Source organism: Lagopus muta, chromosome 17 (assembly GCF_023343835.1).
Source record: "Lagopus muta isolate bLagMut1 chromosome 17, bLagMut1 primary, whole genome shotgun sequence".
NCBI lineage: Eukaryota > Metazoa > Chordata > Aves > Galliformes > Phasianidae > Lagopus > Lagopus muta.
In genome coordinates this window covers 9946464-9967820 of record NC_064449.1, presented here as the reverse complement: position 1 = coordinate 9967820, position 21357 = coordinate 9946464, and the positions used below count along the sequence as shown (strand labels likewise).

At 49.3% G+C, this 21357-nt stretch overlaps 2 protein-coding genes across 4 annotated transcripts in view; both read right to left on the bottom strand.

The window, feature by feature from the left end:
* Positions 1 to 9852, bottom strand: part of ULK1 (unc-51 like autophagy activating kinase 1) — a 91440-nt gene extending 81588 nt beyond the window's left edge. For all 3 annotated transcript variants that reach the window (XM_048964540.1, XM_048964538.1, XM_048964537.1), the window contains exon 1: positions 7677 to 9852. In XM_048964540.1, coding sequence (XP_048820497.1) covers positions 7677 to 7727 — 51 coding nt within the window. In that variant the 5' untranslated portion in view covers positions 7728 to 9852. The remainder of the gene's footprint in view (positions 1 to 7676) is intronic.
* Positions 9853 to 10401: 549 nt separating this feature from the next.
* Positions 10402 to 21357, bottom strand: part of MMP17 (matrix metallopeptidase 17) — a 39552-nt gene continuing 28596 nt past the window's right edge. Inside the window, exons 4-10 of the mRNA XM_048964557.1 lie at positions 19416 to 19699; positions 18030 to 18206; positions 17817 to 17916; positions 15941 to 16023; positions 12940 to 13092; positions 11281 to 11538; positions 10402 to 10920 (exon numbers count right to left, since the gene is read on the bottom strand). Of these exons, the coding sequence (XP_048820514.1) occupies positions 10598 to 10920; positions 11281 to 11538; positions 12940 to 13092; positions 15941 to 16023; positions 17817 to 17916; positions 18030 to 18206; positions 19416 to 19699 (1378 nt within the window). The 3' untranslated portion in view covers positions 10402 to 10597. The remainder of the gene's footprint in view (positions 10921 to 11280; positions 11539 to 12939; positions 13093 to 15940; positions 16024 to 17816; positions 17917 to 18029; positions 18207 to 19415; positions 19700 to 21357) is intronic.

The following is a 21357-nucleotide window of genomic DNA, read 5'->3' as shown; positions in this document are numbered from 1 at the left end:
AGAAGCACCTGGTTCTATGGGATGTTCTCTGGGATGCTGGTTGCTGAACAGACATCAATCCAGAAGAGCACAAGGGGATCAGCAAAGGAAAGGGTGTCCACTGGGGGATTCCCAAGGGATAGAAAGTGCTCTGTTATTTTTAATTTGGTATTCAGTCTCAACCTAAATCTTCACATACCTGGAATCCTGATGGCGTATTTGAAATTCTGTTCTACAACCATAATAATGTAGACCCAAGTCCAGAGAGCAATGCAAACATGTTGCATTTAAAACATCACAGCCCGTTTGGTTCAAGTAATTACACTTTGCACCATTCCAGCAATGCTAAATATTAATAGAAATATAGCTTCTGGGGAAGAAAATAAGGATGAAGAAGAAAAGTAGGAAAAGGGCGCTGTATAAGAGGCATCAAGGAGAAAGAGTGGAACACTGGAACTATTTGGTACAAGAGAACTTGTTTATTTTTTGATGATGACATTATCCTGTAGTTTATAAGATGAGGATCTGTCATAACTTCCTTTAATTGCAGAGCTTATATTGAAAATCAGATTTTTCTGTAAACAGACCACTTTTAAACTAACATAACATCTTTCATGAAATAACCTCCAAGCACTTCATAGACCCCAGATCAAACGCTTTCAAGTGAGACCTTTCTCACCGTGCAGGCTGTCCTGTTGAGAGCAGGAACCAGAGAATGTAACATCTCACTTGCATACAAACCTCAAGCCTCATCCAGAGGCAACAAAGCCAACTGCATCGACCTGTGCCAGCAGAAGACCCAGTTATTGCCAGTCTGCATGTTTAGGAACAAAATCAACTTGAAAGTTGTGCAGCTACTGTGACATCAGTTTAAATGTGTCTTGTGACATCAAATTAGACCATGCTAAGAAATGTGCTGCTACATGTATGGGTACAGCTGTTGCATAAGGCACAGGTGCAGTATCCCCGTGATGATGACACAGAGCAAGCCATTAGGCACGAGCAGGGAGAGCAGCCACAGCAAGGAGCACACTCATGTTCTCTCCTGTGTGCATGTCTTGTGCTGACCATTGCATGTGGATGGGAGCTGGAAGGATTACATCTTTCTAAATGTGCAATGTAGCTCTTCTTACAGTGAGCTTCAGCATCTCTCTATACACAATTAGGATGCCACAACAGCATTCAGAGTAAAACAAAAACAAACAGGAACAATCAAAATAGAGCCACCAACAGCCCCTGAAAGTCAGCATGTCACTGAGGATGAGCTGCAGCCCACAGAGCCACCCATGTCAAACCAACCTTGTTTGAGTAGAGAAATTTTGTGGCTAAATTCAGTTAGACAAATACGCCCTGCAGTAAGTGATGCCATTTTAACAGCATAAGTGTACTCTTATTTGAATCACAGATGATCTGTTGTTGCATGACAAATCAGTTGTCCTCCCTATGATAATTTAGCCAGATCTCTTGTGGCCCAGAAGAGGCACATGTCTGCCTGCATCACACTGGAAACATCTCAGCTCTCTCTGTCAGCACAGCTTTGCCCACATAAAGGCTTCTCTATGCATGGCAGTAGTAAATTCCTTAGCATCCCTGCGTAAGCAGTAGCTGACCTGAGTAGCACATGCATGCTAGGTTTGGGCTGGCCCTTCACTGTGTTCCTTTAGCAAAGACCTTGCCAGCTCTTCAGCTTTGAACTTGCCAACATTAGACTATTTTGATAGTGGGAATGAAGAACCACTGTGCTGCTGAGATATTTTCCTGACCACCTCTGGCAGGGGACAAGATGCAAACACTTTCAGAGGAAGATAAACAAGGCAGCATTAGTCCGGTTCTGCGTCCAGTTCACAGTGACTGACTACGCACTGCTGGCTTACATAACATCTGCCCTTTTTTGTTGTTGTTCAAGAAACCAAGGCCTCTCCCACGTTGACACGTTAACTCCATTGAAGCGCAGTGCCCCTTATCAGCCAGCTCCTTGTAACCGGTTTGCTGTGTACAGGTGCTTTCCAGGAAGCTCCCAACAGTACTCCCAGTGCTGGCTGCAGGAGCTGTTATCGATCAACTGCTTCTAACCAGACAACGATAAATACATAACCCTGAAAAGAGCTTGTGTCACATTGAAAAAGGAAAGCTGTTTGCCAGAGTTTTCTCCCTGCTCTCGTTCCTTTGACCTCAACCCTCTGCCAGTGCAGGAGCCCCAAGAACAGGAGGGATTTAACTTCTACTGCCTCCTCAAGTGTCAGCAAACAGCAGGGTCAGGCCACCCTGTCAATTTGAGCTTTAGCATTTCTAGTGTGGACTTAACAGAATTGATCCACCTTTACGCTCTGCTTGGAATATCTGCATTTCTGCACATACATTTCTTGCAGCTCTGCCAGGCATGCCACTCCACTTTGTGAAGATACCTCAGTCCTCACACCATCTCAGCAGTGACCTCAGGAAGAAGCAGAGAGCTCAAGGAGCTGCCAAAACCCATCCTTTCTGAAAGTGCAGACAGCTGCTGAAGCAGACAAACGGTGCTTCTCATCTGTTTGTGTGCAATGCGTGCAACCAAAAAGCAAGTCAGAAAAATCCTCGTCTCCGACAATAGGTTTTTCCTGAAGCTCGTGAAGTTTTCAGTAATTTTACAGTTAGCTGAAGTAAAGATGATGTAATTTAATATCATAATAAAGAAATAAGGGGAGTGCTGCATGCTGCATAAAATGGAACTCAGGAGACATCTTCTGAAGTACAGCTTGAAGAGAAGGTAATTATAAAAGGTGGTTAAGACTGTAGAGTCAGTCCCTTACATTTCAGGGCTAGTGAATTCCTGATAAGAAATTTCTGAGGAAAAAAAAAAAAAAAAAAAAAAAAAAAAAAAAAAAAAAAAAGAATCGTGGGGCAAATGGAAAAATCCCACATGAACTGGAGAAAGCAGAGTTTGTCAAGGAAAGGAAGTTACTCAGCACAGACTGCAATGAGGGAGGGCTGGCAGCAATGTGGGGCTCCAGGCATAGCAGAGGATCCACAGCCCTATCGAGAAATAGGAATGGCAGGATGGCTTGCAAACTCCTGGTGCTAGGTATGTCTGTCCCTTCTTTATCCCCTCAGCATTGAAGAGGCCCCCTGATGACAAAGCAGTGCAGCTTTGTTGCTGAGTTCACACTTTGTCCTTTCAACTGTCCTTTTCCTGGCCCTACTAAGTGCTGAAGCACATCAGCTTCCCTGGGACCAAGCAGCAGAGATCTGAAGCTCATTCTGGAATTACTTTGCAAATATCTCATCCATACGATAGCTCCACTCCTGGAGAATCTCAGCCTTCCACATGACTTTGAGCTTGGGGCTTTCCAACAAAAGGCAGTTTGTATTGGTGTTTTTCCTCCCTCTTCCTCCAGGAGTGCTGAGGTATTTGAGCACAGACAAACATCTAGCAGCCCAGGCAGTAACAGAGCTCCAGCATTTGTGGTGACACTATGCTGCAGGAGACTGTGCACAAAGCACACACATTCTCCATTTGACACAGGGAAAGTCTGAGGGTTTTTTTTTGTTTTGTTTTGTTTTTTGAAGGCCAGATTTCAATCGCCCTCAGTCATTTTCTCCAGCTTAGAACCCAGCTGTTAATTGTAGGTATTTCATCTCGGCAGGGCCGTGAAGCCAGAGCCAGCCCAGCAGAAATCCCACACTGCCAGGCTCTGCAGCAGTTGGCACTTATTGCCTGAATGGAAAGAGCAACAACCAAGCACAAATATTTGAACTCCTCTTTGTTCCTGGTGGGGCTCTTGCAGCATACACGAGAGCAGATTGCATTTGTTTTGGCTGGGATGGAAGAAGCAATGCAGAGTGCCCAGGTATGAGCTGAATGCAGCATGCAACAGAGGCAGATGTTGTCCTGGCTGTACCCACATGCACAGGGCTGGAGCACCAGCATGGATGGTTTTATCAGCCAGGGAGAGCTGCTTCCTGGGGCCTTATCAGGCTGCAGGTCAAGGATGTGTGTTTATCGGGACGAGCAACTTCGGCAGTAAATCTTCTGCCTGCAGGTGTGCACAACTTGATCTGCTACCAGAAGCCACCAGTCACATACAAACATTTGAGCAGTCCAGACACAGACGTATCTCAAATCTGCTCCAGTTTGACCACTAGAACAAAGCACCAGGCAAACAGCAGCACCTTCAGAGCAAGGGCATTTTTCTGCCCTTATTTCAGAGCACAGCACTGGAGGGCTCAGTGACTCCAGCTGCATGACCCATTTATCCCCCCTTTCACATCCATCTGCAAGTCTAAATATACAACACCGTTGCTTGTAGGGCCCATTTGCCTTTACAAACAGTTCCAGCAGGGTCGCCTTGTATTTGTTGCTGTGGAACCCCATGCAAGACACTCACCCTCCCCAAGAAGCCCAGGAGCAGAAGCCCTACCACCTGCAGCCCCAGAGGTTTTGTTCCACTGATAGCACTGCTGCAATTGCAGCAGCCTGTGGAAAAACAAATGCAGCTGCTGGTCAATGAGTCTGACTGCCTGGCAGGCAGCCCAGGGAGACCAGAAAGAAGGGGACAAAAAAATGCCCTCCATCACACACTGCTGCAGAGGCTCACCTTCTAACTGGCTGCCCCAAACCCAGGATTTCTGGATCTCTGCAACAGGAAGGGGCTGCTCATCTATCACCATTAGAGTACAGGTCCTGAATACATCATTTGCAGCTGAGTTCATTTCCTTTTTTTCCCCCCTCTCCTTATTGCTCACCCTAACCAAATTTAGTGTGGTTCGCTAATTAATGTATTTCAGTTTTCATTCTGCCATGTAAGAAAATCCTCTCTACATTCCTGATTGTAAGAGGAAAGAAGCAAAGGAGAAATCTCAATAGCATCTCTACCATTCCACCATAGATGGGCTCACCCAGATGCTGCAGCTGCACAAAGCAGTCCTGTGCTGCAGCACTAGGAACAGCAACCCAAACCTCCAGAAGTTCAGTGGGAAGATGGATAATCATCAATACTGAATTATTCTGCAGCATTTGTCCAAGGACTCCATGCTTCTCTATGCCGAGTTCAAGTGAGGCCAGGGCCTTGCCACAGCCAGGAACAGCAAGGTGCTTTCCCTTTGCTATCAGCAGCACAGCTACACCCCAACAGCTCAGCATACACCTGCAGAGCCCAGTCCAGCACAAACAAGGCCAGAGGTAGCGTGCACATGAGCACACACGCAGCAAGGACAGGCTGGCAGCCACGTGGCCCTCAGAGTCCGCTGGCAGGTGTTTGTTTGCTCACCCTGGTAACACAGAAAGGCAAGCAGGAAGCAAGTTTGAATTACAATTGAAAGCTGTAATTGCATGGAGAGGCATGGCAGGAGCACGGCCCCTACACCTACAGCAGCACCCAAGGTGAGGAGGCCTGACCCGGGCGCCAGCAGGATGTGCACAGTCACCAGATCTCTGCATGCAGAAAAGCATCACAACCCATCAATGAGATGCTGCTCAGGGGAAGCTCAGTGGCAAAGCAGCACTGGGGCCATCGCCCTTCCCCACGGGCAGCCCAGCATGGATCAGGGTGCAGCTGATGGATGAGCCACTGCAGTGACAGCGCATGCAGACCACGGTTTTCCATTGCATCACCGCTACCTTGCTTGACCCAAAGGTTAGGAATAACAGTCTGCTGGGCTGCCAGAACAAAGCTATTTTGGGACAGGCTCCGGGCTGACTCCCTGCACAGGACAGCTCTAAGGCAGGCCCAGCAGCAGTCCCAGGAGCGTGCTGGGACATGGCTTCACTGCTGCAGCACAAGGCATATCAAGCACCCAGCACGTGCTCCATTGGACAGAATTAGCACGGCCTTGCAGAACGTTGCCCACCTGAGCATGGCTTTTGCTTAAAGAGGGCTGGGCAAACAGGAATTCTCCCATATACTTGGGACATCAGGAGAAGGAGATTCACTGCTAAACTGCTCTATCCTGCTTCATCTTCTGCACACCCATTTCCAATGCAGCCTGGGAAAGCAGCTGCTGCCCACAGCTGGACAGAGGTCTTAAACTGCACCACAAACATCTGTCAGATCTCATGTCATGGGCATCTCCCTCCGAACAGCTCCATGGAAGCAGGTAGGGAAAAAGAGCAGATGGACACAGCACTGGAAAAAGGGACAGTTAAAGCAGAGAATTGCTGTAAAACATCTTTACTTTTGTGTGCTCAGAAAAACAGAGCAGTTACAAGCTTGGGTTGAGCATAATGATAACATTTCAGAGAAGTTGAAGCACAACAATGCAAGTAAGTTGGCAAAGACTTCCATGGCTGCTGTAGAAATCTCTTCCCACAGCTCTGTCAGAAGACAGGCTTTTGTGGAGCCTCCACAGTTCTTCCCAAGCCCTCCTGGGCTGCAGTTAACCCATTATTTGGCATCTTCAGAAACAAGCAAAACCATTCTACAGTTCTGCCCCCAAGTGATGTGAATGTGGGCAGTATGTAGCCCATCAGCTCAGAGCAGCAGGGTGAGTACCCCAGCACAGAGGAGCTGCAGGATGCAAAACAGTCACACAACTAGTAAAGATCAATGCCCACATACCACCCAACACCGTAATTTCCTATTCCCCTGTCCAAAGCAGCCTCAGATTCAGAGAAGCCATCAATTTCTCCAAACTGTTTGGAGGAGGAGGATATACTGTTACTGAGTGGCCCCCATATAAGCTCCCTGGTCTGTTCCACAGGCAAAGCATGCCAGGGCCTTCCTGGCTCAGCTCTCTCTGCATTACAGCTGAGCTGGTGATCTGACATTTCCACCCTTTGAAAGTCAACATACAGACTTCTGCAATCACAGCTGGTGCTTCCACCTCCAAACCTCCTTTTAACACATCAAGTAACTGATCTCAACTGAGACCCTGAGCTTTCCAGCTGCACCACCTGTGAGCTGGTGTTGCTCAGCAGACACAGGCTGGGAAGGCTTCTCCCTAGAATGCACATTTCCTCACATGAAGCCCAAAGAGAAGTCACCACAAACCAAGCAGCACAACCCAGAAATCTTGCTGCAGTCCCTTGCAGATCTTTTGGAGTTTCATCCCCACCGTAACATAACAGCTCTGGTGCATAGGAAGTGCTAAGTACTGGTGAGCTGCTCAGAGCAGGCTGACTGCTGCTCCAGCAACTGCCAGGTCTTGGGGTCGTTTTTTGACTGTTGGGGGTGTGCATCCCCAAGCTCAAAGCTGTTTTAATTAAAACAAAAACAAAACACAACCAACAACAGAAAACCAAACCCAGATCCTTCCTATATCACTGAGGGACAAACCCACCAGAGCTGGCAGTGTAAGACTGAGTTGAGGTTTTCACTGCTGACAGGACTATAAATCTCACCAGAGGTTTAGAAGTTTTACTTTATTTCCAACTGAAGACCAGAAAACTGCATGGAGGATGGGGAGCTGTGCTGGCAGCTCCTGCAGTGGCTTTGTAGCTCCTGGCCTTGCAATTTCAACTTGTACTGCAGAAGACTCTGCTTCCCAGCTAACAGCTCCAGCACATGCCTACAGAAATCCCCCACGTACCATTCAGCTTTAATGGCCTCTCCTATTCTTAGCACAAGATTGTATTCTCAAAGCATGTTGCTCTGCCATGTACTCCCTGCTTTTGGCTGTCCTATACTCCTCCCTAGGCTGTACCAGCCCATGAGGGCCAGCCAACCGCCCCACACAGAAACGGCAGCAAAAAGCAAGTAAGTGATCCACAACACTGAGCTTACCAGGAACTGCTGGAACACAGAGAGCCAGGACAAGCTTCTTGCACAAGGCATCCCCCAGGCTTGCTGCTGGGTTCAGCCTGGTCCCACACCACGTGCACCTGGCAGAGGAGATGGAAAAAGCAAAGTGGTGGGGCTGGAGGCAGGGCTGGGATTTGTCTCCTACAGAGTCACCTGAGAAGCAAAAAACCATCTCTAAAAGCTACAGCAAAGCAGAAAACTGCTACAAGCACCTACCCACCTGCTCATATAGGGCATTAAGCTGAGCTGCTCCACCTGAGATATGGGGCTGAGCCCCAGCACCTGCTCTCCTGCCCACAGCTGTGCAAGGGCAATTGCTGCTTAAACCTGGGGGAGAGAACTTTCATCCTTAAGCAATCAGAATGACTCGCTTTAGCAAAACCTCCTGGGTAAGGGCTGAGTGTTCCCTTCCCCGGGGCTGCGGGAGGCAGCAGCCCATGTTACACACACACCTGATGTGTGATTTGAGTTAGAGGACAGAGGAAACCTTCTCGCAGTTTTATTGTGTTAAGACGTTGAACACCACGTCATGTCTGAGATTGTTCTTAATGTTATTATTCTTACTTTTAAGTCAGACGTTGCTATAGCTTTGGCTTTTGAAAAGTGCTTCTGCCCACCTTACTTTTTCATCTTTTTCCCTTTTTCTTTTCGTTTTTCTTTTTTCTATTTTTTTCTCTTCTCTCTGTCTTCTCCCCCTCCCCGCCCCGCTCCACTCCGTGCTGTGCCGGTTGGGGCGGGCAGTGCCGGGGCTCTGCTGCCCTCCGGCGGCCGCACGGCTCCGTCCCGGGGATGGACACACGGACGGAGCCTCGGCAGCCCCCCTGCTTGCTGCTCAGCCCCGCCGCCCTGCTCGCTTTTGGATCGAAACCCCCGTGGCTTTGGTCCCCCTGCAGCATCCCCGCGAGGGGAAATGTCAGGGTGGCTCTGCCCAGCGCAGTGGCACGATGACCCAGTCCACCTCAGCAGGTTTGGCCTTGGTATGTCTGCATCCCGCTGGATCTGGAGGAGCCATTCTGCCACCTTGCCCTCCACCGGCACCAAAGGGATGTCCCGGCACAGCCGAAACCTTGGGTTCCTTCCCCGCCCATTGCTGAGAGCTCTTGGTACAACGGTGTCTTTGTGCTGTGGACATCTGCTCCCGGTGCCCCGGCCCTCCAGCTGTGACCCTCGGGCAGCAGCGAACCCGCTGGCCCCACTCTGAACCAATGACCTCCCAGGGAGACTCTCTGGCTGCTATTTCCATCCCGGGGAGTGTGATCATCTCACATCAGCACCCAGGGCTCACAGAGCGCTATGGCAGCACAGCAGGCGTCCCGGTTGGCTTTTGTCCCACTGCGTTGGGTACCAGCAGCATCACAAGCGTGCTGCAAGATAGGAGCTTGCACTGGAGGCTCAGCAGGATATTTTTAGTGTCAGCAGGGACCAACAGGGGACAAAGGCGGGCCTGGTGTGATCATCACCCAGCATGGTTACATGCTCTGTGGTTGACTGTGCACCACTTGGGGTAGATTTCAACGGCTTTATACTCTGAACCCAAGGATACATTCAATAAGACATTTACTTGGCATAGAACAGGGCTGGCCCTCCCTGCCTGCCCTCAGCTTGAGCAGCACATGGACACACTGGGACAGCTCATCCTTCAGTGCAGAACTACCGAGTGCCCTGTCCATTCAACCATGAGTCACAATAACAATATTTCGTACTCATCTTCTCAAGGGGAACATTAAAAGCCACTGAACTGTTATTTATTATCTGCAGCCAGAGTCAGGAGGCAACTGTGTGCTCCTCCTGTACTGATGGATGTGTCCAAAGGGACCTCAGAAAGAGCCTGATCCAGAAATGCATCATTGAAAGGATGCTACCATCTGAGCAGGCAGGGATGCACCGGCGCAGCAAAGACCACCCCAGGCGGTCACTGTGGCCTCACTGTATAAGGGAGACCAAGTCAAGGACCATCCTAAGGCAGCTCTTGATCTCACATTTCACTCCAAACCTGTGGCTGAGGCACCAGGAGGAGCTTAAGGCTGATTGCATGCATTCCTCCTCCCCACAGCCCGGCCTCTGTGTTGCATCCAGCTATGACAGCAACACAGATCCATCCATTTCAATCCCTCCCAAAATGTAAAACAGCATGAGGCAGAAGCTCCAAGAGCAGAGGAATTCCGGTGCAGGGATGAGGCTGTTGGGGTGACGTCATGGTGTCCTGTTGGTAAGGCTGTGCCCAAGCCTGAGCAGCCAGCACCTTACTGAAGGTGGCAGGCTTGATCCAGCAGAGGACTGGGAGCTGTGTGTGTGTAGGCAGCCAAGATTTATTAGAGAAACTGTTAAACTCAAAAGACTTGGATACAAAGATAAGCTGCGTTGCCTTCTGAAAGGCAAAGCTGATTCTGACCTGTAGAATGGACACAGGTTACCCAGACATCAGTTACCATGGTGGATTGGACAATAAAACAATCACCTTGCAGTTAATCTTCGTGGTGTCAGTTTCTTTCTACCCAGTACATCCAATGGGATGTGTATGTGATGGCAGCACAGCCCGTCCTGCTGCCACCACTGTCCCCACTCGACCACAGCAGTACTTCCCTCCCTCCTCTGCAGTGTTTGGCATCCAAAGCTACACATCTCTATGGAACAGTTCTAAGTGCAACGCTAGGCTGCTTTCATCTTCAGCTGGATGGGGGAATAAGAAGGTGCAGAACTCAAAATCTGTTATTAGACCTTTAACTAAAATTAAAAAGAAAAACAAACAAACTAAAAACAGCCACTGTTCACTTCTCATGGAGAATTCAAAACCTTCACCAGCATGTTCCTAGGAATGTTTTTCTGCTTGCACCACTCAGCTGCACGGGATTGCATCCACCCATCGTCCTGGAGCACCACTGTCCTCTCCGCGGGGTGAGGTGTCATAGGACCACACACAGCAGTGCTGCAGCCCAGAGCAGCGTGAGGCCGGCCGGCAGTCTGAGCACAAAGCAGGCCCGCAGAGGCTCGGAGGCCGAGGTGCAGGAGCAGACCTCATAGCTGTTCTCTGAGCGGCTCTGGTCGTGCTGCCCGGGCTTGGAGCGTGCTCCAATCCTGCTGCTGCCCGCTGCCTCCGGGGCATCCGCCTGCATGTCGCTGCACACCAGCCAGTCCCTGGCGATGGACTGGGGGTAGCCAGGCTCTGCTTCCAGCTCGCTGTCCAGCACTCGCCAGTACTCCTTGCCCCTGAAGAAGTAGCTTGCACCTGGGAAAAGAGATGTTTCCTTTACCAACACTTTTTTTTTGCCCAGGTTTTCACGCATCTAGCTCTAAATCCAACCACACTCTCAGTGAAGCGCAAACCAGCAGATATCAGGAGACAAGTCACCACAGAACAACATCAGCTGTGTTCTGCTAATGAAACTGAGTTATGTGGCACCCAGGCGCTTTTGCTCCCCGCCTGCAATGATAGTGTTGCTCAGTGAGCAGAGGGAGCTGCGGCTCAGAGCCTGCCTCTCTTTCTGCAGCTTTTGGATGGAGGAAGTGCCAGCCGACCTGAGACATGGGACTGTATCCCAGAGCATTGCTTTTTTCCTCACTTTTTGGACCCATCTCACAGACTCACCATCTGACCACCTCATAGCATCATCTAAAGGGCTCGGTATTCCCTTCCATGGAATGGTCTCTGAGGGGTACCCGGCATCCATCCTCCTCTCGTGGTCGTTGTAGCGCCAGCAGAGGTTGTCCTTAAAGAAATAAGTCTTGTCATTGTGGGCCCAGGAGAAGGCAGCATCGATCCCTCCCGGCGGCAGCCCGAAGTCCGAGATGGGCCGCGGGTATCCTTCCTCCACGTTGTTGTCCTTGAACACCCAGTATCTGTCCCCTGAGGAAAGGAGAGAAGTGTGGAGAACGATCACATCAGTTTCGCAGCCAGGGCTGGCCTTCCCTGCAATGAACCAGTACTTTGTTACATATTGCCATGACAACCCTCTGCTGGGCTCTTGGCACCAGATGGGGTCGGAGGGGAGCAACCCGCTGGGACAGCTGCTGAGCTGGAGCTGGGCTGCCCAGCTGGGGGTCCTCATAGTCAGAGAACAGGTCCACATCCCTCCTCTCCCAGTTCACATCCTGCCATGGGGACAGGCACTCTGTCAGCTTCTGTATGAGGTCTCTGGGGACCTGATGCATCTGCAGCACTCAGGGAGACACCTGGCCTGCTTTAAAGGGCAGGCTTTTCCCTTCATTTTCTAGAAAACGTGAAGAAGCACTTAAACAGCAGCAGAGACTCGAAAGTCAGAGTAATTTGTGTGCTTTGGTTTGTATCCAGGGATCGATGAAACGATGCTGGAGAGTGAGAATGAGGCAGTGTTTTATGGCTGGAGAGTAAACCTCTCGTTCCATCATCACGGGCACGATGAAGAGCAGCACTGAGGGCTGCGTGGGAGGGCAGGGGGAAAATCAGGGGGCAGTCTGGATCCAGCATGCATTGAGGGCTGGGGAAGGCATGGCCCTGCTGAGAGGTCTGATGGGGTCCCAGGGTCCCCGGGGGAAACGCTTCCCTGAACACCGAGGTTGTGTGAGATCCTCTACTGAGCCCTGTACAGCCTGGCTCTGGTGATTCAGCACTTCTGAAATCAGTAATTCACCCCTGCTTGCAGCCCAGCAGCAGACAAAATGCAATTTCCAGCACCGCCAACTCCATGGCTGCTGCCTGCCTGCAGGGCCCTGTGCTGGCACAGGAGGGACATGCTGGGGCAGTGGCATCATGCAGCTTCAGCCATCGCTGTGGCACACCTGGGATGCTCAGAGGATATTGGTTTACGACCTGAGAGCTAATCTCTCTCCTCCAGCTCTTGCAGGAGAAACTGGAGAGCTCTTTTTTTTTTTAAAAAAAAAAAAAAAGAGAGGATTATATCATTTATGGTAAGAAAAAATAAAGTAGCAGAAATATAGCTAGCAAAATCAACCTCGTCAGGTTCTCATTTGTGCTCCCTCTGTGATTTCTTTTTAAAAAGACAAAAGGCAGGCTCTGTAAGGTGTGAGCAGAGGGTGTTTTATGCTTCTGTTTCGCTCTCAAAAAGCATAGATTTCCATTAGGTTTGGCTGAAGTGTGATTTCCCCCACGTCCTGCAGGACACTCTGCCTGCCTTCCCCTGGTGCCTCCTGCCCCAGTGTGGGCAACACCTGACCTGTGCTGGGAGAAGGTGAGCCCTGGGGTCTCTGCAGGAACAGAGCCATGCTGCACGGCTGTGTACTGGGGGCACACACCGTTGCTTGCTCTCACCTTTGAAGAACACAATCTTGTGGTCGCTGGTCCTCTCATAGACGGCGTCCACGCTGTCCAGGTTGAGGGGCAAGCCCCGCCAGAACCGGTGGATCTGGGCCGGCTGGAGGGAGACCAAGTGCTTATTGCGGGTCAGTCTCCAGAAGTACTTGCCTGGAGGGACAGAGGGCATTACTGACCTACCCCAGTGCCCACCGCCGTGCAGGACGGGCCGGCACCACGCCATGCATCGACAGAGGGAAGCGAAGCGTGCGAGACAGGAGCCACGGGCTCTACAGAAGCAGCTGCTGGCATTTTGTGTTTCTGGCAGCTCTTAGAAGAAATTCCCCTTCTGGGGGATCAAAACAACCCCCCAGCACTGTGCTGCCTGGGACTCAGCCCAGCTTTCTGCAGGGTGCTGATTTTTTCACCCCAGAGGGCTCCGCACACTGAGATCCCGATTTGGAGCAAGAAGTCTGAAAGCGAACCCTCAGCTCTGCCCCGTGTTTATTACTGCCCATTAGGAATGACCGTGTGTTATTTACATCTGCTCTTGCACAGGTTCCCAAGGGAAACAAGCAACAGAAAGCAGAGATGTGCCTTCAGATTGGTATTCAGCGCATTCAGCGCTTTCTCCGGAGCTGGCAGATTGTGACACTGTCTTTCAAAATGTTATGGAAATTGGATCCCGGCCTAATAATGCAGGAGGCAAAATTCTAACGCTTAAACATCTGCAGAGAGGGGTTTTTATTATAATTACAAGGATTTATATCATATTCTTGTTCTTCTGCTCCAGTTTGCGTATTTGCTCTATTTGACTGAGACCTACAAATGAATAATACATTCAGATGTGGTAGGAATTGCCATAATTATAGATTCTTTTTAAGAACGTTAAAAAGAAGTGTATTCAGATTTGGTGGCCATTGTACATCTATGGAAATGCTTGTAATTAAATAAAGATGATCTCTGCATCTCTAATTAGAGAGATGCTAGAAGAAGATGGATTTTCACTTTTTTTTTTTAAAGAAATCCATCTCAACGTAATTCCTTCTCTTGTAGGCACACATCTGAGCTTCTGAGAGCTGTGTGCTCATTGGCACAACGAGGGAAAGCCTAAATGCTTTTGACTTGATTGTCCTGTCCCAGCAGGGCTCAGCAGGGTGCAGCTGCAGCCAGTGAGATGCGCAGCAATGCTCAGGGGCAGCTGTGCTCAGGGCTCTTGGCTGTTTCAGTTGAAAACTATCAGGAAAATAAGATGAGAAAGGTAGCTGTATCGAGCAATGAATTCTTAATATGATGGCCCCGCTCTGCCCATGCTCGTGCCTTGTCGCAGCCAAGCCTGCTATCCCGAGTGCTGCAGTTGGTTGGACAGTATCAGCCAAAGCCAGGCACGGGGGAACGGCTGCCATCCGCATGCAGAAATACAACAAAGGAGAAACTCCCAAACCCCATGTTTGTTTAAAGAGCTTGATTTAAAACCACCCTCCAAGCTGGCAAACTGAGTAGGATTAAAGCCAAGTGTGAACTCCTGCCATCCCGAGTGTCTCGTTTTACATGGATGACGGGCTGAGGCAATTGCTTTCTTTAATACGAGGTGATTTTGATTCCAGCTGCGTACCATGCTCTCAGTACTTCAGATGCCTCTGGCAAGATAGCTGCCTGCAAACACGCACACAGGCCAAAGTTGTTCCAAAACTTCAGAAATTTGCAGTCAGGCACTGAAATCAAAGCAAACAGCACTGCAGCAGTGCAGGGAACCCATCACTGCTTTCAGTAGGGAAAGTCCTCAGGAGTTCGGGTTGCTGTGTTGGATGGCACTCAGCGATGCTTTTCTCCAGCCAGGGAACCAGCCATGCTAGCTCAGAACACAATGTCCAGCGGTGGATGGAGCTCATCCCTGGGGCTCACCGCAGTCCTGCCCAGGAGGAGATGTCCCAGCTCCCTGCTGCACAGCCGGGTGCTGACAGCAGGCTGAGCCCTCGGCTGCTGCTCTCCAGGGCAGTGTGCAGCTGGCACATGCTGACACTCTGCTCTTCCAATTTGCATTTTGGCCCGCAATAAATATATCCAAAAATAGCTGCCAAGATGGAATTCTCTTTAGTTTTCCATTTATTTTTTTTTTTAATCCCCTCTGCAAGACAGATATCCATTTATCCTGCGTACAAGTTGTTGTCTCTCATTTTCCTGTCTTCTCCATGGCTTCTGTACAAATACTTCAGGGGAACAGCCTCCATTTTGTTTCCCTCAGACAATGCCAAGTTCTCTGGAGCTCTTAATGGTTACAGTCAGATGGATGCTGCTCTTGATCCCTGGGGAGATGCTTTTGCGTCCCTGCTGGGTGGCTTTGGGGTCACTAAGCAGTGTCTGGGAATGGAAAGCACTGGGCGTTTTTCCATCAAGATGAGAAAAAAGCTCATGGAGGCCAGCACAGATAGGCTCTGTGCAGCTGAAGAGGCACCAATGGTATCCTTGTCAACAGCTTGCAACCCCGGGGACACACTGCTAGCAAGTGTTTGCTAACGCGGAACCAGATGGTTCTATAATTGTACGTGTGTTGTCTTTGAGTGATGCACAGCAAGTGGCATCAAGGAAGATGAAGTGTGGGAGGAAAGGAAAATTGAAGGCATTCAAGTGAAAAGCAAGAGAGTTCTGCTTGCTCCACCATCCTTGTTTCTACCCATACTTTGGATCTGATGGTGCACATTGTGTGGACATGGTGCAGGGTGGGCAGTTTTCTTCTGCCAAGAGGTTAGATGTGCACAGACATTGAAACATGCTCATCAGCCATCCTTGGCCATTGCGGGCTGATGAAGTGTCTCAGAGCTTTTACTTGAGCTGAAAGAATTCAGCAGCATGTGAAGCACCTTCCTGGGCCTTCAGGTCCTGCAGGACCCATAAGCGCTCTCCAGTCTGCAAACTCAAAGCCAGCTTATCCTGACTGCATGCCCTGGACTTTCCAATACCACCTCCTCAGTGTCATGTGAATGTCACCACAGGGCCATAGACATGCTGGGTTACTTACCTTTGAAGAAGAAAGCCTCTCCCCTGATCTGGGCTACCGCATCAAAGTGAGTGTTGCATCTGTTGGGCACATCCCGCCGCAGCCTGCACAGAGATGGCCAGTTGGTGAGCAGGGGCTGTGCCCCAGGTCCCCATCCTAGAGACCCCCCTCCCCACCAGCCATGTGCATGAGGATTTCCAAGGTCAACCTAGGCACTCATCAGCCTGCAGATGCCTTTGTGGAACGTGCATTCCCTGGACCACTGGTGAGCTGGTGCAGGGATGTGCTCTTCTTGCGCTGGCTCTACAAAACTAGTGGGGACAGAGGTGGTCCCACTCCTTGGTGGCACAGCACCAGCTGGCCCCAGGCAGGACACGTGAAGGGTTGGAGCCACTCAGCACATCACCACAGCAGCTGGGACTCAGAAACTCAGAGCCATATAGCAGAAAGCAGCAGAGACAAAACAGAAGGATGCAGAGGTGAGAAAATGCCACATGATATATGGCAAAAGCTACCTGGCAAGTGGCAGGCTTAGATGCTGAGCTGCCTTTAACAAGGTGGGTGGGAAAGGCACAGAGTATGAAGGACCTAAGAGCTGTGGAGACCATGTGAGGAATGATGATTGATAGAGAACAAGGAAAGGATGCTGGGAACACACAGAAAAGAGCTGATGTGGGTGACAGGGAAGCATAAATCTAATTTGCTGACAGAAGATCTGTGCAGCTAGCACCAGCTTAGGCACAAAGTGACAGATGTGGCAGTGAACTCCATTCAACCTCACGGTCACACGTGGGGCAGGAGGAGGAGGTCACTGTAAACATGTTACTCCAGCTGCTGCCATGAGACCACAGCTCCTACAGCAGTGGGGACCACGGTGCCATGGGCACCACACCAATCAGGACCAGGAGGGGTGTAGAAGATGCTGAAATGGGAGGAGGTAATTGTGCAGAGGTGCTTCCTCAATATTAGATTTTTCTACATCCCTGTTACTGTGGAAATATTTCACTGTTGATGCTCTCACTGCCATTATCACCTCTGTGCAGGAGAGGAATTGGGGCACAGGGACGTGAAGTGACCTCCTCAGGGTTGCACCCTGGATGGGCAGATCAGGGGGTGAAGGTGACAGGCTCCATCTCTGCTGCTCTCTCTTGGGCACTCCCCGTACCCAGCCAGAATGCGTGTGACCATGAACTCCTGCTTTTTGTTCAGTGTCCCTTCCTCTCTTCACTGTCCTGCTGCTCTGCTAGTAATATCTTGGTAACTCCAATGCTTATTAATGATCTAGATCTGGAGCTTCCCCTAATGAGGACATGCTGGCTGCTCACTGACACTCTTAGCAGTCCCTTGCCAGCTCAAACCTTCACTTGAGTCAGGCTATCGGACCATTCGCTCCAATATTCACCCCCACAGGTACCTCAGGGAGTTGTTCACCGTGGAAAGATTTAGGTAAGTGATGCAGACACTAATCAGGATACTGCTGAAGAAGTCTGATTAACATTTCAGCAAGGGCGGGTTCACCTAAGGGTGATGGGGACAAATTTCCATTAACATAAGTAAAATTTCAAGTCTTAAGGAAATGCAGAGTGTTTCAAGATAATGCAGAACTTCTAGACGTGCCTTGAATTACAAGAATTACCTAAATGATTAACAGCAACCATCATTTGTTGTTGCTCTTAACCACTTCAACTGTGGGCACTGCTTAATAAGTCCAGCAGTGACTGGAAGTGACTGAGAGATGTAAGGAGGAAAGGACACTCTGTGTGAGTGAGCTTATCAGATGGCAAGAGATCCAGAGGGGAATAGCACAGACAAGATCCTGATGACTAGTGGGGCTTTGCCATTTCATGTCATTCACAGGAACATCAGCAACAGCTGGAAAGAAATGAACTCGACTTACGGGACAGTGGAGCGGTTCTCAGGCAGCTCTGGAAGGAGAGGATGGTCCTCAGTTTTGGTCCCTTCAGGCTTGGCTGTGGGGGATACAGATTCTCTGACTCCTGTGTGTAAAGACAAAGAAGCAGTAGAGAGACACACACCCTCCCCACAGCCCCACTCACCCCAAAATACAGCTCAGAAACAGGCCATGGCTGGGCAAGGGACAAGGGCTTACCATAGAGCTGCCAGATTCTGACTTTATCTTCATAAGGCAGGTCGTACTTCAGAGGGTCCCCAACTGGACCTTGGTAGTAGGGCCTCATGATAGACTCTATGGCTGAAATGTGGGTCAAGCCAATGGCATGGCCAAACTCGTGGACGGCAACAGCAAATAGGTCCATCCCGTGAGCATCTGGAAATACATAATTGAAATCAAACTCATTATGTGTTGGATAAACTGGAAAACAAATTTTTGAATAGGTGAAGCGTGAAGAAATGTTCCTCCTGTTGGAAAAAGGAAGCAGAAGTGTGACATAGGAAATAGAAAACCAGGCATCAGTTCACAGTGTGAGCGCTCAGGCTTGGACATCAGGGAGAGTATATTGAACAATGACACCTCCCTGATGACTTCTTTTTTCAGTCTGAGCTCTCTCTCTCTCTTTCCCCAGATGTCCTCATTTGCCATCCAACTCATAGTGCCTCATATTGCACCCACACAGATCCACCCTTCTAACAAAAGGCTCACTCTAGAGCTTCAGATGCTCGGGTCAGATCTAGACAGGGCTTAATGTCCACTTTCAAACCTACATCATCACTGCCAAAACAAAGAACCACTCCCAGAAGCCCTGTGGGACCAACCTCAGTTGGTGCATCCCTACCACCTGACTCCAGATGGGCTGTGTCAAGCACACGTGCAATTGCTGGTCCTCCCTGCACAGCAGTGCCCTGTTGGAGCTACGTTGATGACTTTAAGTATGGTTCTGAGAAAGTTCACAACTGCAAGTGTTGTAATGGAATGGCTGGGAAACCGAATGGCTCTGCAAATCTCAGGGGAGCCCCATGTTTCAAATCAGTGATCCTGAATCCTGTGCTGTTCTTTGCTGTCTCCACAGGGCCTGAGGTGCTGGGGGATATTTTTGCTGAATTTTTGCTTTTTCCTTGATGACTATTATTTACAGTGCCTGTAAACAGCCAGGGTGTTTATAACCTGTGCTGTTTTCTTCAGCACTGGGCGAGAACAAGACATATGCTTTCTGACATTTTAATGCCAAACTGACAACCTTAGGGGATATTTTTATATCACCTACCAACCTGTTATTTTTGAATCACTGGGGAGAACAAAATGAATGAAAGACAAAGGTTGGGTAGCTCCAAGACCTTCAAAACAGAGGGCAGCCTTCTCACCATCAGATTCACCACCTTGTTCCTCGGGAGCACTGAACCCACTCCTCCACCTGAGTGCTTAACAGACAACTGCAACCAGCAGGCACAAAATGGGCACCAATCAATTGCTGATAATACACACGCTAATGGAAGCTACAGGGCCTCAGTGTCTGCCTCTGCCTTGTCTGTCTGCAATGCAGAATCCACTCTTGACTGCACAGCTCTGAGCCCAACCAACCTGATGACCGAAAGGTCCAGTATTCATCATCATCAAAATGAGTGTCCCCTGCTGTGTGATGGTCTCCAGGGAAGAAAGCGTGTGCCACCGTGCCTCCAGGCCCATCGAAGGGATAGCCGTCGTTGTGATCAGACTTGGAGAAGTCAATCTGGATGTCGGCGTTGTTGCCTGCCACCTCGTGGAAGTTGAGCGGGGTGATGTCGCTCCAGACTTTCAAGGCATAGTACATGAGGGCACGAACTGTGTCGTGGCCCAGGTGGGACTCTTTGGGGAAGGTGCGAACTCTGAAAGAAAGAGGGCAACAAGGAGGGGAGGAGAGGGGCACAAACGAGCTACTCCAAGGACCAGCAGGAAGAGACGTAGATGCACAGGGAAACCCAATAGAGATTTGCAGTCACCATTTATTTCCCAGTACGTCTGCTGGGGCAGCACATTCTGAAACCAGTACTGCAATCCATAACAAGGAGGAAGAAAGAATGCCTTTGATGTAAATCTCATTCAAAACTCCTCTAAATTCTTGCCTGCAGGACACAGACTGATGGAGCACTGCGCTTGAGAAGCTCTTGCCTTGCTTCTTGGTGGAAAGGGCACTAATTAGTTGAGGCTTACTGCACTACTGCACTCACCAGCTCATCCTCACTTCCAGCTTTGTCTTGCCTTGAAAGAGAACCAGGTGGGAGCAGCAGTGTGCTGGCATTTGTCCTGCAGCAGAGCAATTCAAACCTCTCTTTTGTTCTGAGTTGGAATGGAAAAAGCCAGCATTTCCTGCATAGCCAAACCTGGAAAAAGAATCCCTAATATTGCTGATTTAATAGGGTGAAAAGTCAAAGATGCAGTGAGGCACATTGGCTTCAGAAAGAGTATGTTTGGATCCTCTCTCGTTGACAATTTAGACAAAAATTAGCACATTTCAGGAAAACTTACTGTTGACCGAGTAATTACTGATGAAAACCAATTCTGCTTGAAAATTTCTGGCCAGCTCTACCCTAGTAATAATAGGCGCTTTATTTCTTGTGTACCAGCACACCAACCAAAGTGTTCATGAAATATTCATGGCCTGACAAATTTTAAAAGCTGAAGCAACAATTATGATCACCTCACTGCCCTCCTGCATAATATAGCTGGGAGAACATCGCTCAGCACGAGACCACTCCCTGGCCCCAGAGTGCAGTAATGACCTGAACTAAACCTCTAGAGGTAATTACAGGTGTCAGAAAGGGATGTCGTGGCACTCAGCTCTTCCTATGAATAGTGATTTGGGTATTGGGAGGACTGAAGTGAAGGGAATAGGAATGACTCATTGGCTGAGTTTGGATGCTCTTGCTTACACACATTTCCTTCAAATCCCATGCCCATGGAGCTGCAGCCCAATGTGAGTTATCACCTCCCAGTCTGGTCGAAGTTGCAAAAAAAGAGCAAAAATTGGTCAGAACCATGCCTCTGCTGTATCTATGCAAAGAGAGAATTTCAGTAGCAAAGAAAACATGTTTGCATACATGCAGCATCCGATAATCACAGGACCGCAAACAAAACACATATAGAATGGAGACAGAATGGTGCCAAATTAGAAAAAACACTTCTTAGGCAACTTTTTATGTATGGAAGGGACGATTTATGATCAAATGGTGGGCAGGTTCCCCTTAATACCACAGAACACAATTGATATTGCCGTGATTAAAAGCGTCATTGTGAACCTCCACAGTACAAAAAAGGTTATCCCATTTCCAGATATTCCTTAACTAAGTATTTTCACCTTCTGAAAGAGTTCTCTGGACTTAAGCAAAGCCTTTGTTGCGTTTATGTCCACTGAGCAAGTAATTACATGCACAAAGCACACCCTGCTTATCGCAGGAATTAAGCCATCCCTTGCAAAATCAGGGTGCCCAGGACTCAAGTTTTCTGTCATTATCTGTTCTTTCCTCCTCAAGCACTGCTCAGCCTT